General features: G+C 37.2%; 2 protein-coding genes across 4 annotated transcripts in view; one reads left to right on the forward strand and one right to left on the reverse strand.

Moving 5' to 3' along the window:
* Positions 1-12,025, forward strand: part of LOC115222288 (regucalcin-like) — a 55,493-nt gene that overhangs the window by 19,971 nt on the left and 23,497 nt on the right. The window lies entirely within an intron of this gene.
* On the reverse strand, positions 110-8,271 carry LOC115222262 (regucalcin-like). Of its 3 annotated transcripts, none has more exons than XM_029792423.2 (6): positions 7,936-8,271; positions 7,677-7,840; positions 3,650-3,835; positions 2,064-2,276; positions 1,651-1,794; positions 110-431 (listed from the first exon to the last, which is right to left on the reverse strand). In XM_029792423.2, the coding sequence occupies exons 2-6, from the start codon at positions 7,831-7,833 to the stop codon at positions 223-225; spliced, it is 909 nt and encodes a 302-aa protein (XP_029648283.1). In that variant the 5' UTR covers positions 7,834-7,840; positions 7,936-8,271; the 3' UTR covers positions 110-222. The 3 variants fall into 3 exon arrangements, with proteins under 3 accessions (XP_029648283.1, XP_036367160.1, XP_036367159.1); XM_036511267.1 differs by having other exon boundaries at positions 3,650-3,832; positions 7,936-8,153; XM_036511266.1 differs by having other exon boundaries at positions 7,677-7,834; positions 7,937-7,986.

The following is a 12,025-nucleotide window of genomic DNA, read 5'->3' on the forward strand; positions in this document are numbered from 1 at the left end:
ACCTGAACACATATGATTACACAGAGACCTTCATAACCACACAACCACACCATCACATAAAGAGGAGAAAGAACACAAAACAAACAAACAAGAAAGTCTCCCTCTCTCTCTAATTTACTTTTATTTCAATATTAATTTCATAAAATACAACTGTGATAAAACATGATTATTATAACATCTGTGGTCTTTCAGTTACCATATATACTTGGAGAGAGGTGTAGACTATCCCTGAAAGACAGCAGCTGCTTTACCCTTTGCCCCCAACTCGGTAACCTTGAACACACTTCCAGCAAGCTTCTCTTCATTTTGCAACTGATTCTGCGTCAAACGGCTGGCACTCGATGTCACGTAGAGTTCATCGTAGTTTGGACCTCCGAAACAACAGGAAGTGACTTGACGTGTAGGAAACTTGACTGATTTGAGAATTTTACCTGAAATTGTTTTTAAAATTGAAACAAAGAATTAAAAGGATATTTTATTTTTGAAATTTTCTTTTGCAAGAATTCTGACCTGCAGCCTTGAATTGTATTTCAAGTAAGTCATAAAAATAAATAAATGCGCCCTTTTAAAGGCTACCCAGGCTCATGAGCCCGGTTTCCTGGTTTCAATGACATATGTGTTCCCCAGCTGGACGGGACGCCAGTCCATCACAGCGTTACTCATTTTTGCGAGCTGAGTGGACTGGAGCAACGTGAAATGAAGTATCTTGCTCAAGAACACAACGCATCACCCGGTCCAGGAATCGAAACCACAATCTTACGATCATGAGTCCAACAACCTAACCACTAAACCACACGCCTCCACCAAGTAAGTCATACTAATTACAAAACCGGTAAACACTGGGCCTCTTCAGTTTTTGATTAAATTCCCAGAAATCTTTCCATTTCTATTTTGCTTTTTGATGGGTTTCATTTACTCTCTCTCTTTTACTCTTTACTCTTTTACTTTCTTCAGTCATTTGACTGCGGCCATGCATTTGACTGCGGCCTTTAGTCGAGCAAATTGACCCCGGGACTTATTCTTTGTAAGCCCAGTACTTATTCTATCGGTCTCTTTTGCCGAACCGCTAAGTGACAGAGACATAAACACATCAGCATCGGTTGTCAAGCAATGCTAGGGGGACAAACACAGACACACAAACACATACACACACATACATATATACATATATACGACAGGCTTCTTTTAGTTTCCGTCTACCAAATACACTCACAAGGCATTGGTCGGCCCGGGGCTATAGCAGAATGCACTTGCCCAAGATGCCACGCAGTGGGACTGAACCCGGAACCATGTGGTTGATAAACAAGCTACTTACCACACAGCCACTCCTGTGCCTAATTTATTCAACTAATTTTTTTTTTGTCTGTTATCACGTTGTCAAGTCTCTTCTCTATGTTAAACATGTCCACACATTGTTTTGCCGTTGAATCAACTTGCATTGGTTTTATTTGTATTTTATTTGTATTTCATTTCATTTGACTGTTTTTGTTGTTGCCAACATAAGAACATAAGTATTTATTTTATGATTATAGAATGTGATGTGACGGAGATATTGTTGTTATTTTTGTTGGATAAAATGACCCTGAGAAATCGAGGTTTTTTTGTCTTGTGTCACACGGTTTTTGAGTAAAGAAATAAAACATTTCATACCTGTTTCTGGATCAATCTGGAACACTTTGCCACTAGAGAAGCAAGCCAGCCATATCTTGTCATTTAAATCAATTGTCATTCCATCTGGCATCCCAAATTCGTGGAGTTCTTTGCCTTCAAAATCGATAACCACTTGTTCTCTGGCTAAAGAAGGAAACGGAGAATATTTATTGTTAAAACGAAATATTTCCATAACAAAAGTGGAAGAATTATTTCAAGAATAAATAATTGTAAATACAACAGAATTAATTTTAATGAATTCAATTAAATTTTATTAAGTTTTTGTGATAGAGTAGCAGACAAAAACAGCTTGTGCTATTTTGAAACTTGCTTTTAGGTTTTTAACCAAAATCCCTGCTTAGATCTTTACCAATATCTAATTTAAAAAAACACTTAAGATGGATAATACTTACAGATCTCTCCTGTGGTTATATCATAGTCATAAGAAAACACTTTTCTTGGAAGAGTATGGTTGTAGAACATGGTTTTGTCATCTGCTGTCCACGCTATGCCATTAGATATATTGATCTTGTCTTTGATGGCTTTAATCGAGAGATCTTTATCAATTCGATAAAGATGTCCAGCTTCAGTTATTTCAAGTTTGTCCCCGATTTTCTTCATTGTGCCTAAAATTAGGAAAGTTGAAAAAGAAAAATGGTAACATTTTCTGAAAATCTTGGAAGTGCACAAATATTTTGTGTCTGGTTAATCATTGATTAATGGAAGCAGGCAAGGAATTACAAAAGGGTGACATTCTGGAAGGGGTCAGAGAAAAGGTTAATGTGGAACTGGGGTCTGAGACATTAAGGGTAATGAAAAGTGATTTGTGTGGGCCTGAAATGGCAGGACACTAACCAACAAGCAAACCAGAGCTGAGGAACCAAGGAATCTGCAGTAACAGTATGAAATGGCAAAGTGAGAAGATAACACATTAGTGGCATCAAGTTTGGAATGTTTTGATGAGAAAATAACATTAAAGGAATTTGTAACTAAATACCAATTAGATACTAAAGTGGTCATTTAATGGTCTACTTTAATAGGCAGTGATGGGTAGAGTTCTGATAAGATAGAGTTCAGAGATATTCATGTACATAAAGTGGGTAGAGTCCAGCAAATGGAGTCTTTCTTTCCTTTCAGACTTTTTAAATGATTTTGAGGCTGAATATTTTGACATGATAGGTGAAGAAGAAATCACCATTTATCAATGGACGATTTGACTGAGGACTGGTGAACCAGATGGCTGCACCAGGTTCCAATCTTGATCTGGTAGAGTTTCTACAGCTGGATGCCCTTCCTAATGCCAACCACTCTGAGAGTGTAGTGGGTGCTTTTTACGTGCCAGTGACACGAGGGCTGTTGTTGTTATATATATATAATGTATTGAGTATTAAAGGAAGTAGTGAGTACTTAGTATGAAAGATTAAGAAAATGAGAGAGACTGAAACAACATGTTAACGATACAAGATACTTTATTCGACTGCCGTTGTTGTACAAGTTAATTGTTTTGGCGGGAAACAAAGTGAAAGTCCTTTTATCAAGGGAGACAATGGGCGACGTTGATTGTTCATGTTTGTTGTGATGATTATATAACAAGGGCCAGTCAGGTGATATTGGCAGTGGCCTTGCTCAAATGGTGTTTTTTTACGTGCCACCTGCACAGGAGCCAATCCGGCGGCACTAGCAACAACCTCACTCGAATGTTTTTTCACGTGCCACCGGCACAAGTGCCAGTAAGGCGACACTGGTTACGATCACGCTTGAATGGTGCCTCTATATTTAAATACAATGTTATTTCAAATAATAATATAAGTAAACATCATTAAATATTAACACCTTGGACTTTGGAGCTAAGCCAAAAAATGCTTGTTCTTGTATGGAAATTAAAAAGCAAAGCAAAAAACTGTTTATTTGTTTGAAAGCTAACCAGACTTGGATTAAAATAATAAAGTACATGAAACAAAATACAAGTTTTCTCACAGATAAACAATGAAATACAAACCTGTCCACAGTCTGCCATAACTGTCACATTTACCATCGTTGAATACATTTTCTGGTTTATCGGATTCTACTGAGATTAAAGGTTTTAATTCTTGACTCTCCCAGTCAAAACCAGCAAGGTGGGCTGAATGGGTAACGATGTAACCACCAGACTCTCGAGGAATGATGAAGCTTGCATATCCATCTACTAAATTTGACACAAACAAGAGAAGATGAAAATATTTTGGGATGGAAACACCACGTATAACTTCATACACACACACACATTTGCATGCACACACACATACACCAGTAAAGTCGAGCACTCTCAAAGAAACGCAAATATAGGGTCATCCCCTCACCCCGATGCAAACCACACAAATACACACACAAATACACACACCAATACAAACTGCGTACACACGTATGCTCATATGTTTCTGAAATCAGAAATATAATATAGCTAATTAATCTTTCGTTAATTTACTAAAATTATCTTTCCGTTTTGTTGAAACTGATATACAATACTCACCCGCACTCACACACACACACAGATATTGCAGAATGTCTTATACAGAAACACATACACACACACACACATGCCCATACACACAACTGACCAAGGTGAGTGTCCTGTACTACGTTTTCTGTGGCTGTAATTACTTACCTCATTTCATAGCTTTTATCTTATCTCTCATTCTTTTATTTGTTAATGAATTTACTTATTAATCTACTTATTTACAATTTACCACACACACACACACACACACACACACACACACACCACACACACACACACTCTCATATGTACGCAACATAAAAACATATACATACACTTACCATCAAGGGAATCTGACATCAACCATTTGTCAAATCTACCATAATTAGCCTTCAACACACACACACACACACACCACACACACACACACACACACACATAACGAGTGGTACCCAACATACTCAACTCCCCAGGGTGCTTGGAACTTCTATGATGCCTGCACTTACCTGAATCCATTCTTTATATATTTGTTGGTCCCATGAAACAGACGAGTTTTCCAAAAGGCCTTTTGCTCTGAATAAACACGGTCACACATTTTAAGCCTTTCGGCAAAGGGCACATGGCCTGCAATTTCAGGGATGAGGCATAATCGATTGTATTGATCCCAGTGCTTGCCTGGTATTTATTTCATTGATTCCAAATGAATGAAAGGCAAAGCTGACCTTGGTGGGATTTGAACTCAGAACAGTAAGACAAACAAACTGCCACCAAGCATTGTGTCTGCCACGCTAACGATTCTGCCAGCTTCTTCTGTACGCTCTATATAACCTGTATAATACAGGTATATAATATATATAATGTATATAATATATATAATATATATAATATATATAATACATAATAATACATGTATATAATATATATAATGTATATAATATATATAATGTATATAATATATATAATATATATATAATGTATATAATATATATAATACATAATAATACATGTATATAATATATATTATGTATATAATATATATAAAATATATATATAATGTATATAATATATATAATATATATAATACATAATAATACATGTATATAATATATATAATGTATATAATATATATAAAATATATATTTAATGTATATAATATATATAATATATATATAATGTATATAATGTATATAATATATATAATACATAATAATACATGTATATAATATATATAATGTATATAATATATATAATATATATAATATATATATAATGTATATAATATATATAATATATAATAAATATAATACATAATAATACATGTATATAATGTATATAATATGAATAATATATAATATATATAATACATAATAATATAGGCATAGGAGTGGCTGTGTGGTAAGTAGCTTGCTTCCCGACCACATGGTTCCGGGTTCAGTCCCACTCCGTGGCACCTTGGGCAGGTGTCTTCTACTATAGCATTGGGCCAACCAAAGCCTTGTGAGTGTATTTGGTAGACGGAAACTGAAAGCAGCTCATTGTGTGTCTGTGTGTGTATATATACATGTATGTGTGTGTATATGTTTGTGTGTGTGTGTTTGTCCCCCCAACATCGCTTGACAACCAATGCTGATGTGTTTACGCCCCCGTAACTTAGCGGTTTGGCAAAAGAGACCGATAGAATAAGTACTAGGCTTACAAAGAATAAGTCCTTGAGTCGATTTGCTTGACTAGAAGCGGTGCTCCAGCATGGCCACAGTCAAAGTGACTGAAACAAGTAAAAGAGTAAAGAGTATATAATATATAATATAATTTTACCCTCAATTGTTGAAATTATAATTCATCTCTCTCTATTTAATGCCTCGGATTTTACCGAAAAAAGCATAGTGTTTACTGATTTTAACCCACGCTGGTGGAAAGGGGAGAGCAGAAATTCTTCGCTTGCATATTTGAGTTTGCTGGCACTGTTAGTTTCGAGCAGATCTTCAGAAGCGATAAGAAGCCGAAAGGGTATGCTCCCACTTTCAGTGTTTTCAAATCCAAACCAAGGAGTTCTGAGCTGATGATAGAAATGTCGAGTTGACTGATCTTGAAACGTACGTTCTCAAATAACCTTTGCATTTGATTTTTTAATGTCTTTACCCCCATACTTTCGTGAGTTGAATTGAGCAAACACTATATGAGAGAGGTTTTCTTTAAGTATTAGAAATAGTTTTAAAAAAGTTTTTTTAGCTACTATTTCTAATGAGTTCAGTATGCGGCAAAGTAATTTATTTTACTAAGCCCTTTTATATAATGTAATAATTTGATAATATATATAATGTATATAATGTAGATAATGTATATAATGTATATAATATATATAATACATGCATTCAGATCTCCAAGCTTTATACTGATATTGTTCTGTAGGGGCAGGGAACAAAAGTGATGCATTGTTGTGGAGGTCAGCTGCTGCCCAGCAGATGTGAATGTTTAACCCTTTTGTTACCAACCTGGCTGAAACCATTTCTGGTTCTGTAGTACAAATGTCTTGTTTTCATAAGTTCTGAATTAAAATTTTCCATCAAACCTTGGTCACAATTTATGTTCCTAATGATAACTAAGTTTTTTTACTAAATTATGTTCCTAATGATAACTAAGTTTTTTTACTAAATTATTTGTTATATTTAAAGTAATTGAAAGAAACACAGAGCATCTCAAAATAAATACAGTAACGAAAGGGTTAAGCTAAAATCTAAGAAAAAGAGAACATTTATGGTGAGTTAATTCAGAACTTACAGCACTTGTATCATCATCATCATCGTTTAACGTCCGCTTTCCATGCTAGCATGGGTTGGACGATTTTGACTGAGGTCTGGTGAACCAGATGGCTGCACCAGGCTCCAATCTTGATCTGGTAGAGTTTCTACAGCTGGATACCCTTCCTAATGCCAACCACTCCAAGAATGTAGTGGGTGCTTTTATGTGCCACCGGCATGGGGCCAGTCAGGCGGTACTGGCAATGACCTCGCTCGAATCTTTTACACATGCCACCAGCACAGGTGCCAGTAAGGCGATGCTGGTAACGATAATGCTCGAATGGTGTCTTTCACGTGCCACCGGCCCGGAGGCCAGATAGCCACTGGCTATAAATTCCCATCTGTACCTGTCATCATAGGTGCGCTAGGTTATGTACCAACAAATTTACGAAAAAACCTAGAAATACTCAGTTTTCTGGAGAAAGAGGAAAAAAACCTGATGCCAATTCTTCGAAACCAATCTATTCGTGGCACAGTGAGGATTTGTAAGACATTTTAAAAATGTTCCGTCTGAGATTCTTATGTGAATAGATGCACACACTTGGTTGTGTGCATTGGCAGTTCAACCAACACACAAACTCAACCATAGATTTACAAACGCCTGGAACTTTCTTAACTCAAAAAGTCTTGTCACTTTGTAAGTGAGTAGCTTGAACTCTCCCAAGAAGAACTGAAATTTAAAACACACACACACACACACACACACACATGCACACACACATATGTACAAAAATACAGATATACATACATACCAGATTTAAACTTGGTGTGTGTGTAGTCAACAGAATTCCATTTATGTAAATATCCAATTTCTGCATCAACAAACAGCAAGGATTTGGTGCTTTCCTCCCAATGTGGTCCTTCCGCAGATCTCTGGCAGACGTTCTTCAGGGCAACAGATACAGACATCGTGTCTCTAGAAGAAATGAAATCAAAAGAAGAAGAAGTGGAAGAAGAAGAAGAAGAAGAAGAAGAAGAAGAAGAAGAAGAAGAAGTGGAAGAAGAAGATACCTTTTGCTTGTGGTGATTTCGTAAGCGTTTGTTGTAGTGAATGTCTTTGTAGAGTTATTAAAGTACAGGATGGTGCGCGGTTCCTTCTGGTGAGTTGTCAGCTTTTATTAGATTCTGGCAGACAACATCACCAGATTTTAGTTGTTGATGAAAGAGACAAGAAGGACAATTGATGCCTTTGAAGACAGACAGACAGATAGATAGAGAGAGAGACAGAGAGGCAGAGAGAGAGAGACAGAGACAGAGAGAGGGAGCGGGTGGGACTGAGTTAGAGTATTAGTGTGATGGAGAGGAAGAATAAAGAGAGAATGAGTGAGAGGGAAAGTAAGAATAAAGAAGGAAGAGAAATGAACCGTACACAACACCTGATAAGGAAAGGATCTGCTAAAAACAACAGTGTGCATATTAATAGAGAGATAGTGTATGGCCAAAGGTCAGAATACTTAAAGATAAAGGGAGGGGTGAGAGAGAGGGGGGAGGAGTGGGGATGAATAACAATTGTTTCTATTTGAAGCTGTGTTTGTTATAAACCTCGATATTTTCTGAAGATAATTTTCTCAAACTTTTGTGGGAATAGTGGAACGAATGCATTAATCGCTGAAAGGGTAAAGTTCACCTTGGCAGAATTTGAATTGGGGAGAGAGAGATAATAATAATAATAATAATGATAATAATAATAATAGTAATAATAATAATAATAATAATAATGATAATAATAATAATTGTTTTGTCTTGGTATAAAAGATGGGCTACAGCAAATATTCTGCTCAATACCACAGATTTGCTTGTCAGTTGTTTGACCTTAACCAGTTGAGCATTTCCCTTAGTGGCTGACGATATGTGCATCTCTGATCACAAGCAGAAGTAGTGGGGGAGCATCATAGCCATGTGTTGAGAGGGATTCTTTGGGGTTTGAATAATTCACCTTTGGAAACATGGGTGGTTCTTTCAACATCCTTAAACAACCCTTATTCAGGGACCTTTTGAGCGGGATGGGCTACTCAACCTGAAGAAAATTCTAACTGGGCCCCACCTGCAAGGTCATGTGCTGTTTATCTTGATATGAGATCACCATGTCGCGCACATATGGTTGTGATGCATGTGCCTGGTGTATCCTTATCAGACGAGTAGTCATGATGGGTATATTGGGCTTCGTATATTTTACCCCAGTGTCACTTTGATGGCATGCACTGCTCTCTCACTCAATAATAATAATAATAATAATAATAATGATAATAATAATAAGCCACTGATGGAACGGCTCATGTTCTGAGAAGAGCACTATTGCTGTGAAAATAACATCTATCCATGAATTTATTTATTTATTAATTTTTAAATACATATTTTATCTGTGAATTTGCACGTGTAATCTGGGAATGCATACAATGCCCTTCTCTGCCCTAGGTGTATGGAAAACACTCAGCGAGAAACGTAAGAAAATTTGAAGAAAGACGGAAAAAGATAATAATTAGCTTAATAATTAGCATAATAATAATTAGCATAAACTGTGGAATTTTCCAAGGTGACTCACTTTCACCACTAATTTTCTGCATAGCACTAATACCACTCTGAAGTGAATTGAATAGAACAGAATATGGCTACAAAATTGACAAGAAAATAAGCCATCTATTTTATATGGATGACTTAAAGCTATATGGCAAAGATGATGAAGAGCTTGAAGGATTATTACATACTGTGAAAGGATTCAGTGATGATGTCGGGATGGAGTTTGGCCTTGAAAAGTGTGCCAAAGCCACTTTTAAGAAAGGGAAATTGGTAAAGTCAAGTTCAATCGAATTAGATATCGAAACAGCAATAAAAGAACTTGAGCAGGAAAAAAACCTATAAATACCTAGGAATAAATGAAGGCTCTGGTATCCAGCATGCAAGCATGAAAGAGAAGGTTAGGAAAGAATGTTATAGAAGAGTTCGAGCAGTCCTGAAGTCTGAGCTGAATGCATATAATAAGGTGTTAGCCATAAACTCCTTAGCAGTACCAGTTGTTCTTTATAGCTTCAATGTGCTTAACTGGAATACCAGTGAAATATTGAAAATTGACCGAAAAATCCGCAAGCTACTGACTTGTAATAAGATGCACCATCCAAAGGCAGACGTGGATCGCCCTTACCTTCCCAGAGCTCAGGGAGGTCGAGGTTTGATCCAGCTAAAAACAGCAGCTAAATCTTTCTCCGATCACATTTTTGTTTTAAAGATTTTTAAAAGCCTAATCAGAGGAAAAAGGGCAACATTCATGACTATTTTCAGGATTTCCAGACCTTGAGGTGGTGGTCATGGATGGAGAAGCAGTGAACTATTCTTTGACTAGAGACTAAACCTGAATACTTGCAGCTAAGGGATTCCACTAAATGTCCTTGGGGACAGGCAACAAATTAACACTAAAAGGCACAATTATCAAACAGGTTCACACACAGTATGGTCCCCTTAACCAAATATCACTTGCTCACCCTGGGGATATTGTAACAGGTAATTAGTCAAGGTGCACTGCACACCTTCATTTGTTTTTAAATATTCTATATTTTTATATATTTTTTTTTCCCGTTGGCCACGGTCATTGCACATTTCATGTCCACGCATTGTTCACCTGTTCTTATCGCATGGTTTCTGCTACAGGTTCTCCTTTTGCATGTCTACACGAAATACCTATTTCTTCACTACCCACAAGGGGCTAAACACAGAGGGGACAAACAGATTAAGTCAATCATATCGACCCCAGTGCATATCTGGGACTTAATTTATCGACCCCAAAAGGATGAAAGGCAAAGTCGACCTCAGCAGAATTTGAACTCAGAACACAACAGCAGACAAAATACCTATTTCTTTATTACCTACAAAGGGCTAAACATAGAGGGGATAAACAAGGACAGACAAACGGATTAAGTCGATTATATCGACCCCAGTGCATAACTGGTACTTAATTTATCGACCCCGAAAGGATGAAAGGCAAAGGTGACCTCGGCAGAATTTGAACTCAGAACGTAACAGCAGACAAAATACCGTTAAGCATTTCGCCTGGCATGCTAACATTATAGTAGACGTAAACTATCAGATTTTATTTATGCAAGCAGTGGCAGCACTATGAAATTAACGACTGTTTTGCAAGCATATCATACTAACATTGATCGATATTCCTTTACTAGTTACAGTTACTGGACTGTGGCCATGCTGGGGCACCACCTTTAAGGGTTTAAATGATGATATTGATCCCAGTAATGATAGTTTTGCCTGGTATTTATTTCACTGACCTGTTTTATCAAACTGCTAAATTAAAAGACATGAACAGCAGTTTTTAAGTAGTGCAAACACAGGTACATTGTGGGTAGATAGAGAGGCAGACAAACAGATTGAAAGATGGACAGCCAGACGGAGGGATGGATGGGCAGATGGAGGGAGGGACAGGCAGATGGCTGGCCAGTTAGATGAACAGACAGACGGATGGAGGGGAAAATGGATGAGCAGATCAAGAGAAGGACAGACAGACAGATAGATGACCGGTTGGATGGATGAACAGCTAGATGGATGAACAGACAGATAGATAGATGGCTGGACGGACAGGTGGACGGATGGACAGGCAGATGGAGGGAAGGACAGACAGATAGATAGATGACCGGTTGGATGGATGAACAGACAGAGGGAAGGACAGACAGACAGATGGATAGATGGATGGATGGATGGACGGATGGACGGATGGACGGGCAAATGACTGAACAGATGGAGGGAAGGACAAACAGAGAGATAGATGACAAGTGTCCACACACCTCCTGTCAACCAAATTTCCCCCACAAAGCATTGCGCAATGTGAAACTATGATAGAAGACATTTGCCCAAGGTTCCATGCAATGGGACTGAACCTGAAGCCATGTGGTTGCAAAGGGACCATCTGAACCACATATGCAAATATAAAGGAGAAAAGAATACAAAACAACCAAAAACATCTCTTAAATTACTTTTATTTATTTCATTATTGATTTTATATAACATATCTATGAACAAACATAATTATAGAAGCTGTGATCTTTATATTACAATGTATAGTTGGAGAGTGGTGTAGACCAGCGCTACTCAAAGTGGT

Source organism: Octopus sinensis, linkage group LG19 (genome assembly GCF_006345805.1).
Source record: "Octopus sinensis linkage group LG19, ASM634580v1, whole genome shotgun sequence".
Classification (NCBI taxonomy): Eukaryota; Metazoa; Mollusca; class Cephalopoda; order Octopoda; family Octopodidae; genus Octopus; species Octopus sinensis.